The sequence below is a fragment of the Crinia signifera genome, chromosome 3 (assembly GCF_055691185.1).
Source record: "Crinia signifera chromosome 3, ASM5569118v1, whole genome shotgun sequence".
NCBI classification, from domain to species: domain Eukaryota; kingdom Metazoa; phylum Chordata; class Amphibia; order Anura; family Myobatrachidae; genus Crinia; species Crinia signifera.
In genome coordinates this window covers 173,393,331-173,418,274 of record NC_139219.1, presented here as the reverse complement: position 1 = coordinate 173,418,274, position 24,944 = coordinate 173,393,331, and the positions used below count along the sequence as shown (strand labels likewise).

The 24,944-nt window shown below is 40.5% G+C and overlaps 1 protein-coding gene across 3 annotated transcripts in view; it reads right to left on the bottom strand.

Annotated features, from left to right (window-relative positions):
• HACE1 (HECT domain and ankyrin repeat containing E3 ubiquitin protein ligase 1) overlaps positions 1–24,944 on the bottom strand; it is a 123,038-nt gene that overhangs the window by 75,604 nt on the left and 22,490 nt on the right. For all 3 annotated transcript variants that reach the window (XM_083176969.1, XM_083176967.1, XM_083176968.1), the window contains exons 4-8: positions 19,271–19,375; positions 17,183–17,258; positions 14,526–14,657; positions 10,217–10,299; positions 8,982–9,078 (exon numbers count right to left, since the gene is read on the bottom strand). In XM_083176969.1, the coding sequence (XP_083033095.1) occupies positions 8,982–9,078; positions 10,217–10,299; positions 14,526–14,657; positions 17,183–17,258; positions 19,271–19,375 (493 nt within the window). The remainder of the gene's footprint in view (positions 1–8,981; positions 9,079–10,216; positions 10,300–14,525; positions 14,658–17,182; positions 17,259–19,270; positions 19,376–24,944) is intronic.

Genomic DNA, 24,944 nt, shown 5'->3' with positions numbered 1-24,944 from the left:
CCCTAGCCCGAAGCAAGCTTCAAAAGAAAGACTCTGGTATATCTACATTGTCTGCACTCAGTGTACCACTTGACCCCTCTGTGGTGGGTAATGGTCAGCAACAACCTCAAGGGGATGATGCTCCCCTTACACTGGGGCTGATGAAGCAACTACTGGCTTCGTTTAAATCGGACATGTCAGCAGAATTCAAATCCGCACTCCATTCTTGCCAGCAGGATATAGAGGCGGTCGGTCCTCGCTCTGACCACCTTGAAAACTAAATAGATGAAGTACTCAAATCACACAATGAACTTCTGGTTCTCCACGAGGGAGTTCAGGCTGAAGTGAGGGCCTTTCAGGCTAAGATTTGCGATATGGAGGACAGATCAAGACGCAATAACATTAAAATAAGAGGCATTTTGGAAACCGTTACCAACTCGGACCTAACGGAATACGTGACTGATCTCCTTACAAAACTGACGCCCCTCGAGACACACTGATGCGTCTCCACTATTTCGATATAAAGGACTTGATCCTCAAGGCCGCTAGACCACCCAGCCGCTCTGCTTCTATCCTGGGAGACCTCCAGATTCTTGGTGATCTATTTGCGGCTACCCTTGCTCTCCACAGGTCATTCTACCCGTTTACGAAGGCTCTCAGAAGCGGATATCCCATACAGATGGGGATTCCCTACAAAACTGCTCCTCCGTAAAAATGGCTCTACATTGGTGGTTTCTACACCGGCTGAGGGCTCAAGACTCTTAGCCTCCTGGAAGTTAGATGGCATCACTTTGAGGAGCCCGGATGAGTTGCGTCTCACCTGGGACTGGTCGTGGCAGGCAAGTCTGATTAATGCTATGCCGCTCTCGAGGCTCTGGACTTTAATCGATCAACCTTTATACATGCATATTCAGGTCCTGCTCATACTCCATTGTTTGATGTTTGCTTTATACCTCTTCATGTTCCATTTTACCTAGAATAACCTTATTAATTAGTACTGCGACTACGTTCAGGGCCTAATTGAGATGTCCTCTACTTTCTTACACGCGCCCTATGGTAATTTTTACTATATCTTGTATTTGAATTTGTTTAATAAAATAGTGCAGGTAAATTATAGATGTTCTGTAAGGTTACCCTGTTATATTAATAGCTGTAATTTCCCCTGATTAATGGGGACTACGAGGACCACAGGTTGAGACTACTTTTTATCTAGTCCTTTCTCTTTTCAGCCCTCTCAGGAGTGAGGGTGTTGTCAGTTATTCCCCCAAACTCTCACTGTGTCACCTAGGTCGGTGGCCCATAGTAGCCCCTTTATGGAGCTATTCCTTTTTCTTTTTTTCTTCAGGCCGCTATGCTCTCCTGTATTTTTTGTTATATTCAATTTTTTTTTGTTGTTGTTGTTTTTGCTTCCCTCTAGTTTTCCTTCAGAAGTTATTGGAACGCACACATTTATCTTCATATACATAATTAGAATTAACCGTGAAGCATTGCGCTGTACTTACTGTTTAGATGGTTAAATTGTTATCATTGAATATCAAAGGCATCAATTCGCCTAACAAGAGATGCTTAGCTCTGAGATATTTTAGTAAGCTGAAAGCCCAAGTAGTTGCTCTACAAGAAACCAATTTCCTTCAGACCTTTCCTCCCCATTTTTCAACCCCTCTTATCCCCATTGTTACCAATCCAATGGCCCCAGTAAGAAGGTGGGTGTCGCCCTGTTATTTTCCAGGTCTTGCAACTTTGTATTAGAAGAACAGAACTCTGATCTTAATTTGGAAATTAGAAGGTAGACAAGTAACACTGGCAGTCCTCTATGCCCCTAATTCTAAGCAGCTTCCCTTTATAAGGAAATTCTGTAACACCCTCACTACTTGCCATAAGGGCTTGGTTATGGTTCTGGGAGATTTTAATTTGGTATTGGACCCTTTCATAGACAAATCGGTTAAACCCAATAGATATGGTAATAGCTATGCTCTTACACAGTCCTCCGCTTTTTGGAGAATCATTCATGAATATGATCTTAATGATATCTGGAGGGCTAAAAATCAGAATGTGAGGGATTATAAAAAAAATTCCCCAGTCCATAGCACTAACCCCCGCATTGATTTTGCCTTTTCTGATAAATGGGCTTTGCAGCAAATTACCAATGCCTCCATTTTGCCAGTCACTTGGTCCGACCATGCTACACTATGCATTCATTGGAGTTTATCTTCCATTCAGACACCCCCTACTCACTGGCGCCTAGGCGATCAGATTTCTATCTATCAGATTTGGAGGCACGGCAGTCGATCTCTGAGACTTTCTCTATCAGGAAACTAACTCACCAGAGGATACATCACCGTTTACCTTTTGGTGTGCATTAAAAGCAGTAATTTGGGGCTCTGCGATTCAGGCAGCTGCAGGCATTCGCAGGAGAGCAGCTACTCATGACCTTGGAACGTAATTGAATGTCCCCTTTCCCAATCATAGACAGTCTGTGGCTCCCCATATCGATTGATATATGCCCGTTCGTACTGGTCTCCTCTGTTCTACATACCCATAATACGTGGTTAGAGGTGGTAAAGTCAACCTCAGATATTTCATTACTCAGCTATCACTCCCGGCCATTGCCTCCCTGATACCAAATCTTTCTTTTACATCGTGTGTCTCTCAAGGGGTGTGAATCGTAGAAGTTACATCTTCAGGAACTCTATTATCCTACTCACAACTCCAATCTGAATAATCCCTCACCCATAAGGACTTCTTTAAGTTCCTACAAGTTAGGCATTGGTTGTTTGATGTAACCCCAAATCCTCATGTCTTGTCCACACTCCCACATACGCAATAAAGTGACTAGTGCAAATAGTAGAGGTGGTATCACTTGGTGGTACAATCTATTGATAAAACCATCGGGCTTTATAAAATGTCCCGCTTTATTGAAATAGGAACAGGATTGGTCTGAAACTATTAGTGAAAAAGAGTGGCACTAAATCTGTTTCAAAGTGCCTAAATGTATCTCCCATACCGAACAATACGATAAATTACTCCACTGTCTATATATATATTTTCTCTTTTTACCTTTGATTGTTATCCGCAGGCAGATACCAATTTAATTATAACATTTGCGGATGATACTACGGTAGTAGGACTCATTAAGGATGGGGATGATAGGTCTTATAGGTAAGAAGTTGATAATCTGGTTAAGTGGAGTATTGGAAATAATCTGCTACTTATTTTGTGTAAGACTAAGGAAATTATTATTGACTTCAATCGAGGTAGGAAGACGGAATTAGAGCCCCTTCAGATTGATAACCTGGTAGTGGAGAGGGTTACGGATTTTAAGATATTGGGGGTTACTATTTCGCATGATCTGTCCTGGTCTGCAAATATTACTATGATGGTCAAGACAGCTTATCAACGTTTATTTTTTCTAAGAAAGCTAAAAGCAGCTAAATTTTCTCAGGAAAATTTGATTAGGTTTTATAAGGGTGTAATTGAAAGTATCATATCATATTGCATTGTGGTGTGGTTTGGAAATAGTACAAAAAAAGACCTTAAGAAACTAGACAGGGTGGTTCGGACTGCAGCGAGCATTATTGGCTGTAATCTGACCTCTGTTGAGGAAATCTTTGTTAAAAACTGCAGACGGAAAAGAGACAGCATTATGCATGATTGTTACCATCCTTACAATGATATCTTTTCTTTTTTGCCATCTAAGAAAAGACTAAGAGGTCTTAAGTCCAGAACTACGCGAATGAGAAATAGCTTCTTCCCTATGGCAATTACCGATTTTAACCAATATTGCTAATGGTTCTTTCTGGGTCCTCAATGTAATTTCGTTGTTGTCCAATTTTTATGTTGTGTAACAATGACAATAAACTTATATATAATATATTATCTTATATGACTCCAGTATTACTCCATAAATTCAGCCCAGCTAACCCTAATCTATGTTGGTGAGGATGTGGATATGTAGGCTCCCTATTTCACATATTCTGGGAATGCCCATATATTTCCAGTTTCTGGAAAGCGGTGTTTGTATTAATCTCAACAGTCTTGAAAATACCCATTTCCCTGACTCCAAAATTGTCAATTTTTCATTTATATAAAATGGAGGCCTTTCTAGTAATGACAGATATGTTATGGGTCACATTTTGATTGCATCGAAAACCCTTGCTCCACCCGAATCCCAACATCCCTCAAATTGAACAAGCAGTTCACCACCACTGCGAATATGAATCTGCTGGAGTGCATTACTCTTCTTTGACCTCCAACCCATTAATTAGATGGCTTGGCTGGACTGAATACTGGACCTCTAGAACAGAGGCTCTCAAACTGTGGGTCATGACCCCAAAGTGGGTCCCGACCAGCTCAGCATGGACTTTTGTAATGTCATTCAGTGATTCAAGGAGTCTGAAAAATCTGTTGGATTGTCTATTTTAGAATCCTCACATCATGTTCTTTAAGCCAAAGAAGAGTGGTCAGCGTTACCTTATTTTTATACTGTATGTGTGGTCAGGTGCGAGCAAAGCCGCTCCTTGTGCAGTTTTACATTGCTGCCATGTATGGGCTGTCTGCTGACTAACACATGTGACATGATGACCTTCTGCAGTAACTTGCTGGGGTCCTGTAATTTTTTTTATTGTCTGATGGGGTTCCAGGGCAAAATAGTTTGAGGACTCCTGCTCTAGAACATAGCTCATACTCGATTGTTATGGAATGGGTGGTTGATCTCACTCTATACAGTAGTTCATTCTCTTAATGCCACTTATTCCTTCCAAGCGCCTTTTGACTGATGTTTATAATCTGTATTTAATGTTATATATATATATATATATATATATATATATATATATATATATATATATATATATATATATATATATATATATATATATATATATATATATATATATATATATATATATATATATATATATATATATATATATATATATGTAAAGAAGATATAGCGTGCGCCTTCAATTGATTCACCACCACCACCTTAAATTTCAGATGGACATAGACATTTCTAGTAAAACAATTTGTACAATTTATTATAAAATAATATTTGTTCCATATGCAGTCACAGTCTTCTTAATCACAATAACCCGACGCGTTTCGTCCTACGGACTTCATCAGGGGTATTACATATGACTCATATTGGCATGTGTTTTTTGATAAAAAGCTGGTTGTGCTGGTTTCTCAGTAGGATATTGGAACCGTCTAAAAACGTGTCTCTGCAATTTCCCTTTCAGTATGGAATGGGGCAAAAGAGTAGATGATTTGGAGAGGGTTTTTTTCCTCAATCCTCTCCAGAACGTATTCAGTAATTCCCAAGCTGCCACTCCAAATAGCTGCAGACCATTGGAGTGGCAGCTTGGGAATTACTGAATACGTTCTGGAGAGGATTGAGGAAAAAAACCCTCTCCAAATCATCTACTCTTTTGCCCCATTCCATACTGAAAGGGAAATTGCAGAGACACGTTTTTAGACGGTTCCAATATCCTACTGAGAAACCAGCACAACCAGCTTTTTATCAAAAAACACATGCCAATATGAGTCATATGTAATACCCCTGATGAAGTCCGTAGGACGAAACGCGTCGGGTTATTGTGATTAAGAAGACTGTGACTGCATATGGAACAAATATTATTTTATAATAAATTGTACAAATTGTTTTACTAGAAATGTCTATGTCCATCTGAAATTTAAGGTGGTGGTGGTGAATCAATTGAAGGCGTACGCTATATCTTCTCTACCCATACGTTCTTTCTCCTCCACTAACAGGGGGGACTTATAGAGGTGCTGCCGATATTTATATAGCGCAGTGAAAGGGTTATTTTCCTCTATATATATATATATATATATATATATATATATATATATATATATATATATATATATATATATATATATATATATGTGTGTGTGTGTGAATTGAGAGACAGGCACTCATGGGGAGGTTGAGTCTGCAACAGCCTTGGTGCACTGAACCTCTGGTCTCCCAGGTAAAACAGTCGGACGTAAATCAGGCACTCATCGAACTAAAGGTGCCCATAAACTAGTAAAGGTGCCCATACACTTGTAAGATTTATCTTCAGATCTGGCTGCTTGGAACAAAAACATGGTTATGGATGAGTGACAGTTTGTCAGTTTTCCAGCATTTCCAAGCAAATGGTCGACTGTCATTTGCTCTCATCCATTACCATGTTTTTGTTCCAACCAGACAGATATGCAGATAAATCTGCATGTGTATGGCCACTCATCAAAGATGATAACTTCAATCACCCGAGGATGACCTTTGCCAGCACCTATTCCATTGCGTCTAAGGAAATACATTCTGCCATATTGAGACATTGGCACATTATCCAGATGGATCCGGTCTTTGGGAAAACATGCAGTGCTACCCCACTTTTTTGCTACAGATGCAGTCGGAATTTAAAGCAAAGGATTCTGTTCACCGATGTGAGCCCAAAAGTGGAACGGACTGATACCTGGCTACGCAGCACAGTAGGTGCTTTTCCTTGTACTGGCTGCGCGAATTGCAGGTTTATTAAGGTGGCTACCAGCTTTACATAACTTTCAGACCAGATATGTAGTTTACATGATCAATTGTCCGTGTAACAAAATTTACATTGGAAAGACCATGCGAATGTTAAAAGAGCGCATATCAATGCACAGAAGCTCTATCAAAAAAGCATTGATCAAAGTGGAAGCCGCTATGCCGCCTGTAGCGAGGCACTTTGCTTCCTGCGGACATACCCTGAAGGACTTTTCTTTTATGCCGATTGATTATGTGCCCCCCATGAGAAGGGGTGGAGACCGGAATAATAAATTACTCCAGGGTGAGTGTTTTTGGATTTATGAATTGCGGGCATTGAGTCCCGAGGGACTAAACGAGGGATTTACTTTTTCCTCTTTTCTATAGGTGACTGATGGCTCAGACTTGCTGGTTTGATAATCAATGTTTTATCTTATTTATTTATCTGTGACTTTTCTTGTAAATGTTCTACCTCCAATACCCCACTTGTTGATGTCGTATGTCTATGTGTATGTTTGTTGCCTTCTGAGATTTATAGTGTAGCCGTTTATTACATATGGTTAACTCTAGCAATGTTATGGAACCTATAACGTCTGATTTCTATGATGCTGTGATGAGGCTCCATTGCTATAGCAACCGATATACATTTAGGAGTTATTTCCGGCTACACCAGGAAACTCTAGTTCTGTCCCCGCAGGCTGCACGTGGAGTATGGTGTCTGACGTCATATCCGGTACTCCGTGCAATGCTGACGGCATTATACACAGGTGAGCAGAAAAATGTATGCTATATAACCTCTGTCCTAAACAGTACAGGTAATCAGGCATTTCTCTACCCTTTGAGAAAGGTTCTACACACAAACACACACACACCGAAACGGACCGTCAGAGACGCCTTGGCCATGGAGCCACATCTGTAATGTATACTGGTATTTTCTGCCTGAGTGTGTGGACAATTCAGTCCTACCAAATGCTGCTATCACTGTTATGTGACTTTACCTTATAAAGCTTCTTTTCATTTGGATTGGAAAGTGGTCTATTTGGATTTGAATGTGGATATCTATATATCTATCTATCTATCTATCTATCTATCTATCTATCTATCTATCTATCTATATATATATATACATACATATACACACATACATACATACATACACACACACACACTTATGACAGCATCAATGTGTGCTTTTCCTTCTGTCTTATCTCCCCGTTTTGTTTTGCCTTGCCTTTCTGTACCTTATTGTTTTGTTTATCATATAAAACCAATAAAAACTAATGTTTAATTAAAAAAAAAAGAACTATATCTGTATATTCTGTTATAGTATAAAATGTAGGGACGTTAAAGTGGGGACGTGTGTGTGTGTGGGGGGGTTCTATAAGCTATTAAGCTGGGGAAGGGGGTCTCTTCACAAGTGTAAGGTTATCCCTGTTGCTGCCTTTGATGACGTTTTGTGCCCTACCCCCGTTTAAAAGTGTGTATATGTATATATTTCTTTTCAGGTTTTTTTCTTATTAAAGGGAGCACAAAACTCCACCACAAGCAGCAACTTCTGTGAACCTACACTTGTGAAGAGGACCCCCCCCCCCCACACACACACACACACACTCCTGCATTACAGAATTTTGCATCATTCTGTGTGGCATTATGTGGATTTGTGTCATTCCGTGTAGCCGAATGTGAAATTCGGAGCAGTCCCTGTGGCATAGTGTGAATTTTGGTGTATTCTTTTTGGCATAATGTGAATTTCGGCACATTCTGTGCAGCATAATGTGAATTCTGGCTCATGTGTTGAATAATGTAAATTTCATAGCATTCCATTTGGCATGATGTGAATTTGGTCTCATTCCATATGGCATGATGTGAATTTTGGCTCATACTGTGTGGCGGAATGTGAATTTTGCCTCATTCCGTGTGGCATAATGTGCTTTCTAGCTTATACTGTGTGCCATAATGTGAATTTCCCCTCATTCTGTGTGGCATACTGTAATGTAAATGTTGGCTCATTCCATGTAGTGTAAGGGGTTAGGGGCATATTGCAATGGAAGGGGAATATTTTGCACAGGAGGAGATGCCAGTAGATCCCCAGTAAGTAGGTAAAAAAAGTAGGTTACAAAAGTCCGGCCTCTCCTGCTCTATGGTGTCTGGATTCGAAAAGTTTGGGAAATACTGCAATATACTATTACATTGGATAAAGAATTCACTTAATTTATAAGGGATTTATAGATTTACTAGTTAATGCCTGTCAAAAGTTTCACAGCAAGTTTGAAACAAATAGTTTCTGTTCAGGAGTAATTTGGTCTGTCGAGTTGCCTCTAGTGGTCACTGGCTGTACTTTACCTCAGAGGTTAGGCGTATTCAGCCTTTATTATATATAGATTAGGAAAATCAGTTGAGAAATACATAAGTAGTTACATTTATGTGTGATTTAAGCCAGTGCAAGTTGTGCTGGAGTTAGAAAGAATATGTACTGTACCTGTACACAGAGATCCAATGGGGTCACACCATTCTTATCTGGTAGGTACTTAGCACCACGCGATAACAGTATCTGTGCTGTATCTCTTTGTCCATGACTGTAAGAAACACAAAAACATATATTCACGTAAAAATGATTACATACAAGCTACAAGCTGTATGCCTGATGGCAAATTAATTGTAATAGAAACAGAAGCTTAGTATACATAAAATCTCCATGCATCGACGATTACTTTTCCTTGGCTACGAACTACTGCTGCGGGAGTAATGAATTTTAAGTTATCTTCCACAAAAAAAGCATTTACTGTCATTTCCTTTCTTTTCACAGTAGCACAAGTTTTATTAGAAGAAGCAGACAAAATACTAATCACATTTAAAAGCAGCAATATCGCATAAACTCTTTTAAGCATGTATATTCGCTATTCTGCTTCAAAACATCTCTGTATGCCATGGTAGTCAAGAATAAATCATTAGTGACAGTTTAAGCGTACACAGGAAAAATGTAAAATACCAATATACTTCTCAGTATCTGCAACAGTAATTTAGGTCAAGAAAACATACAATTTTTTTCTCATTATTGCAGCTTTAAAAAATATAATATTGCTATTAACAACAAATACTACTACTACTACTACTACACTTTTTCTTTCATAAAATAAAATTTTTTGCATGTGAATAATCTGGCAGAGGTAGACTGTCAATTTCCATTTACATAAAGTTATTTGAAATGTCTACAGGTAATTAAGAAAACATCACGGTACTTGTTTCCTAGAACGGCGCCCACGATTTTGATCTTAGGCATCGCAAGGAAAAAAATCGCGTCGGTCGCATCGCATGCGGCCAAAAAATCGCATGCGATGCGACCGACGCGATTACCGCGATTTTACATAGGGAACAATGTTAAATGGCCCATTTCACACTTCAGGGTGGCTATTTGGGGTCTGTGGGCCATTTAACATTGTTCCCTATGTAAAATCGGGTCAATTGGGCCATTTAACATTGTTCCCTATGTAAAATCGGTAATCGCGTCGGTCGCATCGCATGTGTTTTTTTGGCCGCATGCGAGGCGACCGAAGCTATTTACATTTTACCATGCATTTCTATGTAAAATCGCGGACATCGCATGTCATTATAATGGCATGCAATGCCCGCCGTTCTAGGAATCAAGTATCAACATCACAAAAAAGGACAAAGCTTTAATTTCTTACTACAAATAAGTGTATACTTGTGCCTTACCTGCATGCAAAATACAAAGGCGTAGCTCCTGAAACATTAGGCCTGTTTATATCTGCACCACTATCCAATAAGCACAAAACAGTCTATAAATAAAAAAATATATATGTAAAAATTAGAAATATATTTTACAGTTTGAAGAAGTAATTTATACTTAAAATGGTCATTTAGAGGGGGGAAAGAACACATTGGCACACAAAAAGCTCCCTTAAAACCTAGAACAAATTCTGGAATATAAAAACACATAAAACATTAGAAGATTGTCATGACAACTTTTCCCCATATGGTGAATCTGTTCAACTACCACCTTTACACACTGCAACACAAATGAACTTCATCTCCAATATAGACAATGTTTGTAACAGCTCTATTGTCTTCTCAGGTAATGTTTTGCCATAAAGTGAAATCCTCCATCTACACTTAAACTCAAGAGGACACATAATGTAGAAGCTGACAATGTGAAGAAAACAGCAAGGTGAAGATAGATATTTGAGATAATCAAGGGAGTACAAAGAAAAACGGAAAAAAATCAATATAAAATAAAACTACAGTGCCTTCAAATGTGTGGTTGCAGCAAAAAACACATAATACAGTATAAATTCTGTACATAACATGTATAGATGTGCCGACATACATCTATACATACATCTAGCCTACTTGTGGTAACGTAAAAGCACCTGGTCAAATATGCACTGATTATCAGACCACAATAATGATGTACTATTGATGAGGACATTTGGCCCAAGCACTGAAAATCTGGGCAATTCAGATCTAGCTATACATGCGTTTTGCCAAATGTGACAGCCACCTGGATACTAAGGCCAAGTGGCCACATAGGTGCATGTATTTATACCTTTAATTAGCTTCTGCAAAATTACAATTAACATAGTATACTACCTTGCAATATTTTAAATGCTCAGCTTAACTTCCATTTCATTTACATGCATAGTCAAACCTACATTATGGAAAAACGAGTTTCATAGTGGCATGACCACTTTGTTGCGGTTAATAAGCTTTACATATAAATATATTTATTTCTTACCTAGAAATTATACATTCTACTCCATACTTAAAATATCTCTAAGATTAACATCAAGTTTAATAAAAGAAAAATGACAATTTATAAAAATTTCTTTCCACCTTTAAATAGTATCATTTTAATCCCACACTCATAGAAGTTTGAGATAATTTAAGAGGTTGTCTAGCAGATGCCCAGGTATTATAATAATAACAATAATTATAAGTCGAGAAGACTAAAGCCCCATACACATTAACCGATCCCCACCAATGCTGATAATGGTGGCGGGGACCCACCATTATCAGCATCAATTATATACACACTTGTCGATGCGAGACGCGACGGGGCAAACAGCGGGTGGAGGCACAGTCATGCTGCAGCCGCAGCATGGCTGTCATTAACGAGGACCTCGCTCGTCTGAACATGTCCCCATTCATTATTGCTGTGCAGATGTGCCAAACAGCCCTTATAGGTGGACAAGGTTCTTTGCAAGTCTGCTAGCATCTAGCGTCTTCTTCACATTGTTTAGTGATGTGCATCTTAATTGTAATACAATTTGACAAGAACCACTTCATGAGACTGCATGATTAATATGAGACACTTGTATACTAAATCTACACATAAAGTGATACAATGTATTAGCTTCTTTTCACACCAAATTCTGTGTTTCATATAAAGATTCAGCCATCTCACATGCTGTATACAGGTGTCTCATAAAATGAATGAGGAGTATGTGACATTTGACAGTTGTGACATTGGGGCAGATGTATTAAGCCTGGAGAAGAGATAAACTGGAGATAAAGTGGAGATAACTTGGAAGAGTTAACGCACCAGCCAATCAGCTGTGTTTGAAATATGACAGTTGGGATCTGATTGGCTGGTGCGTTATCTCCTTCCACTTTATCTCCAGTTTATCTCTTCACCAGGCTTAATACATCTGCCCCATTGTGATTAAGATGCAAATTTGCTGAAAAAAAGGCGCTTGGCACAGCTCATTCACACTGCATGTTACATATATTGTAAATATGTGTATGAGGGCACAACTGTATCATAAAAAGCTTTGAAAAAATAATTAGCTTCATCAACAAAAATCTTAATTCAGATAACCTGATTTGTTAGCTGTAATGTAAACGCAGGAGAATCTGTCAATTAAATGTTGGTATTCCTCGGACTCTAAGCTCTAAATAGCTGGGCCCCTTCTACCCACTTTCTCATAATAATCTTATAAGTGCTTGAACTCTATTACGATATACAATATGTACTAGGTACGCTTGTTTCACCATAAACAATGCAGATGATTATTTGTATGAAGCATCTTTAACCCCCCCACCTGCAGTCCAAAAATCAATAATGCTGTAATTGGTGAGCAAAGCGGTGTGTGGGCAGACATGCACTGCGACCCTAAATCAAAAAAGGAGCCGGGTCTGTACTCCGCTACTTGCTCCAACATACTACTGGATTTATTAGAGCTGGAGAGCTTATTTTGAATCAGATGCCAAGTGCCTGTTCATCCATCCAAGAAATGTGTCTGACCCCACAGGAGGCCCCTGAATTGTCTATTGACTGATGGGTGCTGGGCCTAATTTGGCACTTTTCGAGCTCCCCACATCCAACATTAATGTCAGTAATGATGTATGCAGTACCTACACAAATAATTATAAAGGATAGGTCTCGGCGCTAACAATTTCACTCAGATTATCACAGTCTCACTATAATCCACTCCAGCAATAATGACGAAAGACGCTCTTCAAATTTAAAGTTTTTATATACATTTAGGTATAGTAGCAAAAACACTTGGTGTCACATAAAATATATATTCTTAATATAGCTCCAGAGGTCCGTTGTGTCTGGTCACAAGCGTTCCCATACCTACACAAAAATAATGCATTTTTTTCCCCTCAATAGACTTTGAATTTTCGGAATGTCTAATTAACTTGCACATTGCAGACAATCTACCAAAGTGGGCAAATAGAATTTTGCTAGTGGAGAAAGTAAAACAAATGCAAATGTGTGTGTGTTTTTTTTTCTTTTCGAATCACAACCAAGAAATACTCTTGCTTAGGTATTATTCAACTTTTCCCCAACTAATCAGATTCTAGATGTTGCTTTACACAATACAGTAAGTTTAAATGCTTTTTCATACAGTATGTTTAAATGAAATAAAATTGTGTGGGAATAATAAGGTTGTCCTCCATGGTTACAGTCTAAATGGTAGACAGTGTCTAGGTAGATCGTCAATAAGTTGACATGCGCACGTTCGACATAAGCCAAAGATCAACATGAGTTTTTCATGTTTTTACCATTGTCAAATTTCATCACGTGGACCCGAAATTAGCAAGCTTCAGACCAGGTGTCTTGCTTTATCGTTCCCAATCGGAATCCATATGGATGATAAAGTATGAAAAAGTCAAACTTTCATTTGTGTTGACCATTTGGTATCTACAATCCACCATGACCTAATATTTGGAAATATAGACAATCTACCGCATGTAATGAGTGTGCCCATTAGTGTATAGGTGCCAGTATGGAGGAAATAATACATGGTAAGTCCGCTCATCAAACTGTACTGGTACAGGTTAATATGGTAACCACAGGGGCCACATGATTTGAATGAAGAGATATTTGTTCATGGGTGAATGAATGTACCAGAGTGCATCCTGAATCATGTACTCTGGGGGAGCGCTGACTGCAGGTGACAGCACAAATGTTCTTAGCCTGATGGTATAGTGCCATTCCATTGCAGTATTGTGGCTCTGCTTTGGGCATTTCCATCTAGGCTGTGGAAGTGAAGGACTGCCACACAGGGATGCCAACGGGGGACCAGTGAACTTAATAAGGTAATCGGGTGAGGGTGCACTACAGGGAGTAGGGACGCCTGCTCCATGTAACACTCTCACCTGATCATCCATTCAACATACACTGGCCTTGTTGTCATTAATACTGTGCAGTGCACTTCTTTATTTGAGTCATTGGTCCACATGTAATAAGCACATTATTGTTTTATCTCATTAAATTTTCTATTCATATTAATAGAGGTATCAGCATCCATATTCTATACTAACAGTACATGCGCACTTTGTTTTGTCATTCTTTCATCTTTAGTGCTCGCTGCGACATTTCCCGTTCCTACAGGTTATTGTACACCATTATTCCCAAGGTAATACATCTGTAATGTCATTTGGAGAATAAAGTTTGAAAATACAGAATTTATAAAAAATAAAAAAAAAGTGCTGAATAAGATATTGTCAAACTTAAATCAATGAACAAGAAATGAACAGAATGAAGCAGACTTACAGTCTTGTGACCGTTTTGGCAGGCAACATGCAGTGCCGTCTGCCCCATTGCATCTTCTACATCCACATTGCTGACATGTTGGACAAGGTCATGAAGAAGTTCCGTCCGTCCATTTACAGCTAGCCAGTGAATCTATGCATGATACAAAAAGCTATTCATTAACAATTACACTACAGTGCAACTCACTCTAAAACAAGTGCATGATGAAAATAAAACCAAAAACAACATAATGACATTCTCAACAACATAATAACATTCTCTAGAGTATCCATAAAGAAGCAGATGCCAAGTTGAACACAAGTTGGCTGTCATTACTGAGTGCACAGAACACAATGCATATTCTCACTCAGATGAAAACGTATGCAGCACTGTGGCTGAACTGTCCCCCTATTATATTATTGGTTTCATAACTGTAGTCATTAGTGCACACTTAGACCAGTGCTATCCCTGATGCAAAAGAGCTGCCCGAAGACAGGCGTAATTGCAACACTATACAGTAGGGTGGGTTGAATAGATAACGAGGATCAAAAACAATTTGTGGGACCACTTGAGAAGATGATTGCCTTTTAGTTTTTCAAAATTGGATAATATATTAGGTCAGCCAACAAGCACCTAAATATTTTGTATTTACACCCTATAAGCATGCCCGCAGAACACCACACACAACACTCTGGCAGTGCTGATAGAGGTATACTGTGTTGTTATATAGTGTTCATTCTAGTACCCGCCATCTTTGAAAACCCATGCAGTTCCTGTTCCCTGCCTGGGGTGTCGCTGTCTGCTGTGGTATTTCTAGCACAGGTCTTGTTTGCATATCAGTGCTTATATACAGACCACACTGTGCTGGAAGTACTAAACCAGACAGCGACACCCCATGCAGGGAAGAGGAACTGCATGGGTTTTCAAAGATGGCGAGTGCTAGAATGAACACTACTTATGCAGCCAATTTATAGCAGCAGTCATTGGATTGGCAATTGCCTGCTGCTTCCCTGCTCATAATGCTGTGGCTCTGCTAGTAGCAGCAGCAGCAATGCAGGGGAAAGTGGAAGGCTGTGATCTAATTGGTTTTCACTGTATCAATATGCCAATCAGAGCTAAAAATGTGAGGTATCACTGAAGTTGACGGATTCCCATGTAAAGCATATCAGTCAGGAAGGAGCCAGAGCAGGTCTGAGGAATTAAAGAAAGAACCAACCATCAAACAATTTCCAGTCAGGACTAATTTTGATAAGGCTCTGGCCTTTTCCACTAGAAATAAAACAACTCCCCCTTCTAAATGTTCTATTTCTGGGACCCCTCAGGAGTTTGATGGTACTGTTCTTCTGACTTATGAAAAAGTGGTTTTTCAATTCCATGTCATTCAACATGACCTAGTGGGGGCAGATATATTAAAGTTGGTAAAGTTATAAAGTGGAAGGTGATAACGCACCAGCCAATTAACACCTAAAGGTGCCCATACACTGAATAATTATTGTATACAATATCGCGTCTCATAGGTTTTGTAATGCAATGAGATGAGAGGAGATCTAGTACAAAAAGTATGTGCAGCACATACTTTTTTGAGTTATTGGATGAGATGTGTGACGGGAGCACGCATCTCATCACAAATAACAATTGTACCGTGTATGGGCACTTTGCAAACACAGCTGATTGGCTGGTGCGTTATCACCTTCCACTTTACCAGGCTTAATACATCTGCCCCACTTGAATGACATAGAATAAAAAAAAAAAATCCTTAATAGCAATTTCAACTTTTCAAAGAGCGGGATCTACGCATACAAATCCCAGCTGTTTCCCTGGCAAAACAAGCCGGGATTGAATACTCAAATCCTGTTATTTAAAAAAATTGGAAATAACAGAAAACATTGAATACCCCACATAGGTGTGCATTTTCTCAACTGTTTACACTTTGTTAATTTATTGATAATTAACATTATTAACATAAAAACATACATCATAGCTGCCAAAGCAGTAATAGGACATCTTTGGAAGGTGATAGAGATCCCTTTGATCAGCCAAGTAATCAGTAAAGTACATAATCACTTCCTTTATGAGACAACGAATGCTAAGTTCACCTCGTCAGCGTCTTCGATTCATCTGAAATGGTACAAATGGGCAGAGTATAGAGAAGCTCAGGGCATCACCCTGTCTAGAGTTGATTTATGGGATATGACTGCCCTGACTTCCCTTCCCCCCCCCCCCCCCCTCCCCCCATACACAGGAATAACGGTCAGTACTTGAGCTAACCTTGGTAATGTTATTTATACTGCTATGTGTCTCCCCCCCCCCTATTGTGTCTTTTTTATTCTTGTTTTTTTTTTCTCTTCCTCCCTTTTCCTTCCTTACCTCCTTTCTTCTTTCCCTTCTCTTAGGTACTTAGTAATAACACAGGTCAAAGTTTCTGCGCAGGTATAGATTCCTCTACCTCTTTAATGTACTACTTGATCATATGTACCAGGTGATTTACATGTTCATGTTTTATGTAAGTTTGTACCATGTTTCATGTACCACTCTCTTGTATGACTTATTCTTATGACCTAATAAAAATTTATTATGGAAAAAAAAAAATAAACATACATCATTTGGGGTTTAACTTGCACAAAGATTTTTAACGGTACCTCTACATTTCACTCAATTGTATACAATAAATAACTTACTGCAGTCAGGCCTTCATTATTGCAAATGTTGACATCTGCATTGTATTCTAAGAGCTTGCTCATGCATTTCTTCTGCCTGTGAATTAAGAATAGTATTTTACAAATAGGGTGTGACATTACCTTTTTGGAATAAATTCCACTTTTACACTTAAATGTATTGTTCTGTTTACTGCATTTACTATGGTTTGAAATATTAATATTCTTAACAATTTCCAAATTTCCCACTAAGGGGGTAGTTTATGGAAATATATAATGCACTAACCAATCAGCTCCTGTCAGTTTTCAAACACAGTCTATAAATGAGAGTTATAAGACGATTGGTTAGTGCTTTATATCTTCATGCTTTGATATGTTCATGGGAGGATGTGGTATAGAATTTTAATAGATTTATAATAAAAATAAAAAAATCTTTAATACTTAAAAAATTCTGCAATGTACACACCAGTGTGTGTGTCTCATTCACAACAAAACAATGAAAATCCTCACAATTTGCAGTCTCTTATAGCTGTTTTAAGAGTTTGCTAGGCTTAAAAATAGAAAGCAATACCAGCACTGTTAACAGCTCAGCTAAATTTTCCACAGGCACCAACAGCACGTTTTAGCACGCTTTATGGGTAGAAAATTACTTCTATTATGAATTATATGGTACTTGTGTAATATCTGGGCGCCCGATTTTTTGATTGTATGCCTTAGCTTAAGGCATACAATCAGATGCGATGCGATTTTAGCCAATATCGCATGCGGATTTAAGCCAAAATCGCATGCGATGCAACGCGATGCGATGCAACGCGATTTTCCCATAGGAACCAATGTTAAATGGTCCCAAATGATCCCTGAGACCATTAGGGTCAATGAGAAATGCCCCCCAGGCCCCCCCATTGTTTGTATGCCCCCTTATTGTTAACGTCACCCCACCATCAACGCCATCCCGAAGCGTGGCGAGCGCAGCGACCCTGTGAGGGGCGGCGGTACGCGTCCTCCGACCTTTTCATACCCCCACTTTCCATGTCGGTGTGGAGTTGATTTTATATAGTGTAGCGAGCGCAGCGAGCCACCGAGCCCGAATCGTGGCGAGCCCCGCGAGGGGACGCGTAATACAAGTGAAGTAATGCGCGTCCGCTCGCCACACTATATATAATCAACTCCACGCCGACGTGGATAGTGGGGGTATGAAAAGGTCGGAGGACATGTACCGCCGCCCCTTGCGGGCTCGCTGCGCTCGCCACGCTTCGGGTTGGCATTGATGGTGGGGTGGCGTTAACAATGAGGGTGCACACAAACAATGGGGGGGCCTGGGGGCCATTTGGGACCATTTAACAGTGATTCCTATGGAAAAATCGGGTCCATCGCATCGCATGCGATTTGGTTGCATGCGATGCGATTTTTCCGACCCGATGAAAAAAAATCGGGCGCCCAGATAATACACAAGTACCAATTATATTCTTAAAGCTGAGCAACATTAACCAATACAATGCTGATCATCGTTTCTCCTTATCTCAGGATTAGACCTTATGTTCCTAGTAAAACAACACCTCAAAGTGGTGCAAAGTTTTTGAAAATATTTTTTCCATTGCACATTGCTTTATTGTACACACAAGGTTATTTTTTATATACGTGTACTGGTGCTCTATAAAACAATTTAAAACAAAAGAAATTGTTTAACAAAACATCTAAGAGTCCTACAATTTGTATTACCGCTACCTGGGCCCAAATGCTTAACATTTAGGGGTTATTCAATCCCGGGTCATGACTTGGCCCACTCGACTGTTATTCGGAAGGCAGGATTCAATGTCCAATCTGCCAAATGACAAAAGGGGGGGTGTCCATGGAAACGGACGTGGATCATCGAGATATGGCCGTGATCTCGACAATCCACGGCCATTCTTGTCAAAACGGGCTTGACTGCTTTTAGAGTCCGGTCCGTTCTGCCAAGATGCCTCTTCAATGCGGTTGGGAAAGACAGCATTGAATAGGCTCCCTCCACTATTTCCCCCATCTGAATTTCCGACAGGGGATTGAAAACCCCCCTTAATGTATTATTTCTATATATTTGTTTGTTTTTAATATTATAAATGTTTTTACACATACCCATTTCGAGCTGCTAAGTGTAGAGGTGTGCATCCTGAAATATCCTGATAGTTTGGATTGGCTCCTCTCTTTAATAGCAGAACAAGGCACTCCACAGAACCGCAGCTGCAGGGAAAAAGAAGATCTGGTCAGAACGAAGTACATATACGTACTTCACATATATTCCCCCACAAAAATAAAAAAGGGGGCTACTATAGTATCAGGCAAAATATTTCAGTTTCTGTGCGATATCACACAGGATCACGTGATAAATTCCTGGAACCATGTATTATCAGGGATTATGCAATCCCCAATAAATGCCAGGATCTGGGCATAAGCCTACTGCATAGGGGCTAATAAGATTGCTGGCGGCAAAGCTATTGGAAATGGTAGATTACTGCTGCTAATAGGCTATCCCCTTAATGTAGAATTGTAATTACAGTAAAACAGACATAACAATGTAATATAAAATTCATAAAGGGTCATACAAACAAACAAAATGGAGAATAGTAATAAATACATAAACGATATGCTATGTAAGTGGCATACTAGCTAAAATTTAAGTAAAACCATTTTGCACAGTTGAGTGAAATACAGTGACTAATTTATATGGCATTTTCCATAGTACTACTTTTCAGACTGAAATCTACATAGTCTTTGCCACAGAAAATGCTGATGCAGCAAACTTTGTCAACATAATCCATCCGTCAAGCATATACATGCATTAAGGGCATCTTTACAGTATGAATAGCCTGCTTCCTGTTGTAGTAAATTGGTCTGTATTGCTACATGAACACGTCAGTGTGGGGGCTAGAGACCAGTGCATGCTATCACACACCACAGTCAGCTAAACAAAACAATGGTGCAGCTTCTTCCCCCATACATGTTACCGCTTTGAAGCATGATTCTGTATATTATTATATGTGTCCATTCATAATGTCGACATGAAAATATGGATGTAGTCATTATGGCAACATTGACCATGCTGATGTAGTAACAACATGACTGTAATGTCATTGCATAGCCCTAACAATTACCCTAATACCTATGGTGACATTTTGACAACAGTGCTATTTCTTATGTCGATAGGACCTAGAGTTTCAATAATATTCAAGTCTGTGGACTGTGAATCTGTCCATTTTAATACCTGAAAAATAGATTTTTGTAATTGCGGCCGTGATTAAAAAAAATTAATGCAACCTTTTTCAGCATTAATGTCTTGACTGAGTCTGTAGATTGCACAATTTACAGAAGTTTTATATATAGATGTGACGATGTATATGCGCACCTCCTTCTCCTTGAACCCTATCGCTCCTTTCTACTTAAGTCCAAACACTATGTTATATTGATTATTAAAAGAAGATGTCACTCACGCAATTCATTGGTTACCTCATCAATTCCACAAACCGGAATTTGGACGCGGTGTGCGTTCCAACGACCGGAAAGGGAGACGATTTTTTTGGTCTTATTCATTGTTCTAAGTACAATTTTTATCGTTTTTTATATAATAAATATAGAATTTAGGTCTGCCTCCTATAAAGATTATTTTCCAATAGAAGTATATGCTATCTTTTTAATAATGTAAGATTAATTGGGTAATTGTGTTAACGATGTATGATGCACTTCATGTTGCATGGTAAATAAACCTTTACTTTGCTCAGAGTGTCACACCTTTGAGAAAGTTGTCAGGAGACACTCCTGTTGTCAGACTGTGGGACCTACTATATTTTTTTAAATGAAGTATTTTTATTCAACAAATTATAAATACAGGACAGAGCATCAATTCTGAATATATACATACATGAATGTCAAAAAAAATAAAAAATTAGCCAGCCTAACATACTGGGCTTTACATTGTGTTAACATATAATGCTGTCACGATGTATATTCATTTGGAGTACAATAAAAACAATTGTTTATGAAAGGATATGGAGTCCCTGCTCTGTTCTGACTGGATATCAATAATTCCATTTTCTAATTATATATTAAAGTACATAATAAAAGGGAAAGGAGAAGAGAGGGAAGTGAAAAGAAAGAGAAAAAGAACATCTGTCATGCATTGAATGTGTACAGTAGGAATTCCATCCCATGTAAGGTATTGCATTCACGTATTCACACAGTGCTTATTGATATGCCGTGGTTATCAACACTCGGTTCTATAGTTTCAAGAGTGTGAGGAATGCGGGGACTCCAACCACCTATTCCAAATTTTTTCGAATTTAGGCAGTGTGCCGCAAGACATATATACATATCTTTCGTGTTGCACGGTGACGTTAACTAGAGCCTTCCACTCCACCAGTGTAGGCCCCTGACCAGCCATCCAATGTCTGGCTATTACGACCTTGGCTAGGGAGCATAAGTTAATCACATATTGACCCTCTATATTAGTCAGAGGGGTATTTTCTTTGCTTCCCAGCATACACATTTTAGGCGTCAGAGCCTGCTCGGAGATCCCAGTGGATATAATCGTTGTTTTGACAGCAACCCAATAAGAGTTAACCAGGGGGCAGTCCCAAAGCAAGTGCCATAGGGTCCCCTGTGAGAAATGACATTTTGGGCAGTCCGGGGAGGCTCGACCACCGAATCTAACCAGAGCGCACGGAGTCAAGTATGTTCTATGTAGAATAAATAGCTGGACTTGCTGGACTCTGGCGGAGACTGTGGCGTGTCGTGGTAGTGCCAGTGCCTCCTCCCATTCTTCCTCCTCAAAACCACTTACATCTGCCTCCCACTTGGCTTTTAGGGAGGGTAGTGAACCCTTGTGTAGAAAAGATAGCATAAACGAGTAGGCTAAAGATACAGTTTTAATCTGCCCCAGATTAGCCAGGAATATTTTTGCTGGAGAGGATAACAGTACGGGGGGACTGTTGTTGAACTGAGTATTTAGTGCATGACGAAGCTGTAGATATCTAAAGAAATATACCTGAGACAACCCGTACTCCTCCTTTAGCTGCTGAAAAGATTTTAGTATGTTGGCCTCATATAGCTGTCCAATCGTCACCACCCCTCCAGACGACCACAGTCTCCTGCCCGACAAGCAGGCGAGTTCAGACAGTTTGATGGAATGCCAGAGGGGGGCCTCGGGATCTATAGCAGTGTACCCCGTCAGGGACTGGACCTCCTGCCAAACCCTAATGGCCTGAACCACCAATGGGGGAGCACCCCCAGGGATCCTACCGCCCAAGAGCAGTTGTGAGGGTGAGACAGTGGGGCAAGTTTGATGCAGAAATGTAACCGGAAGTGAAGTCTGGTCACTGTCCTGTAACCAATGCCTGAGATGTGAGAATTGGCTGGCATAGTAGTACAACCTGAACTGGGGCAGAGCCAGACCCCCATCAGTCCTTGGTCTGGTGAGGGTGTTAATGCTAATTCTAGGACGCTTATTCGCCCATATCAATGTAGATAGCAAGCTGTTTAAGTGTCTAAAGAAAGCGGCCGGCACATACACTGGAGATTGTAGTAGGACATATAATATCTTGGGCTATAGGATCATTTTAATTAGGTTGACCCTACCTATAACATTTAGGGGTAATTTAGTCCACACCAATGTTTTATCTTTAATAGTGGATAGGAGTGGCTGTAAATTCTTGGGAATAAAGTCCCGGCGGTCATTAGTAATTGTTATCCCCAGATATTTAAATTGTGACACCCAACTAAGCGGGAGAGGGGCGCCCGTATCCAAGGGCGGGGGACCACGCAAGGGCATTATGGATGATTTGGACCAATTCACAGTAAGACCGGAGAATCCGCCAAATTCCTCCATCAGCTGTAACGCAATTGGCACAGACAGCCTATACTCTTTTAGGAAAAGGAGTAAATCATCAGCATAGAGTGCCACTTTATCTGTCCTCTGTCCCAGCTGGAATCCAACTATATCCTGATGGTTTCTGAGAATACAGGCGAGTGGTTCAATAGCCACTGCAAAGAGACCAGGGGAGAGAGGACATCCCTGTCTAGTGCCCCTCCCCAGGGCAAAAGGGGGGAGATATGATTATTGACAGATATCCTGGCCATCGGACGGAGGTATAACAACTGTACCCATTTTAGGTATTGTGGGCCGAAGCCCATGCGTCGCATTACCAGCCATAGATAAGGCCACTCGACGGAGTCGAAGGCCTTATTGGCGTCGGACGACACAACGGCAGAGTGCGTCTCCTCCGTGTGAGTAGCCTGGATATGTGTGAACAGCCGCCTCAAATTCGTACTGGTAGACATACCTGGCATAAAACCAGTTTGGTCCGGGTGAATAATGGACAGTATCACCCCATTCAGCCGAATAGCCAGGACCTTCGCCAGAATCTTGGCGTCGGTGGTGATTAACGAGATAGGTCTGTAAGAGTCGGGGTAGTTAAGGTTTTTGCCGGGCTCCGGCATTGCATTAATATCAAAAAGGCCGTTGAACAAATTTAATAACTGAGGGGCAAACAAGTCCAAGTACGACCTGTATAGTTCCACCGGAACCCCGTCCACGCCCGGAGCCTTCCCCCCGGGAAAGGACCTAATCGCAGTCTCTATTTCGACAACCGTGATAGGGGCTTCAAGAGAGGACCTGGCCTCCTCGGATAACACAGGTAGGTCAATTCGGTCTAAATAGTCAAACAGCTCCCCCTGTGGGCAGCCCCGTCTTGAGCAATACAGGTCCTGATAGAAATTCAGGAACACTTCAGCTATCTCCCCAGTGGATGTCCTCAACACTCCATCAGTATCATAGATCTGTGCGATTGAGTTGGTTGGGCGATCTGAATGCACCAGGTGGGCCAGGAGACTGCCTGTTTTATCCGCATTCATGTATAATCTGTGAGATTTAAATAATAGGCTGCGAGCATTGTGCTCCTCTAAGTGGGAAACCCAGGCGCTCTGTGCCAGCTCCCATCTCACTCTAGACTCCCCCGAGCCGCTCCCCAGGTGCACCAACTCCGTGCGCCGACACTCTTCCTCCAGCTCTATGCCCTTAGCTCTATGTGTACGTTTGATGGAAGCAATTTTAGATATGAGAGTGCCCCTCAAGTATGCCTTGAATGCATCCCACACCACCGGAGCGGAGGCGGTGCCAATGTTAACCCCAAAGTATCCCTCCCATAGAGTCTGGAGACCCGAGGACTCCCCAAACTGCAGCAACCAAGAGGGGTGTAGTTTCCAAAAGGACTGTCCCCTCTGGCACTCCATCTCCATCGCTAGTAGTAAAGGAGAATGGTCCGAGATGCCCGGCGACTTATAACACAGTCCGGAGCCTAGGTAATATCGAGGGAGAAACCAGGGCCAGGTCTATACGTGAGAAGGAGTGGTGAGTCTTAGAGAAGCAGGAGAATTGGGGGACAGATGGATTTTTCTGTCGCCAAGCATCTCGCAGACCAAGTGACTCCACATAATTCGCAAAACTCGAGGGGCGATCATCTAGAGGGATGGAACCAGGGGGCCACCACCTGTCTAAACCAAGGTTCATTAGTTTATTAAAGTCCCCGAGGCATATAACTGGTGTATCAGGGGATTGGGCCACATAGGTAGCCGCGTGCTTTAAAACATCATAATTGAAGGGGGGAGGAACATACACCGCCAATATAAAGAAGGGTTGCGAGTACAACCTGCAGTGCAGGAAGACGTATCTACCCAGTGGGTCCGTCTTAACACTGAGCAATACAAATTGTACCGATTTATTAATTAGTACCGAGACACCCCTAGAGTGAGTAGTGTGAGA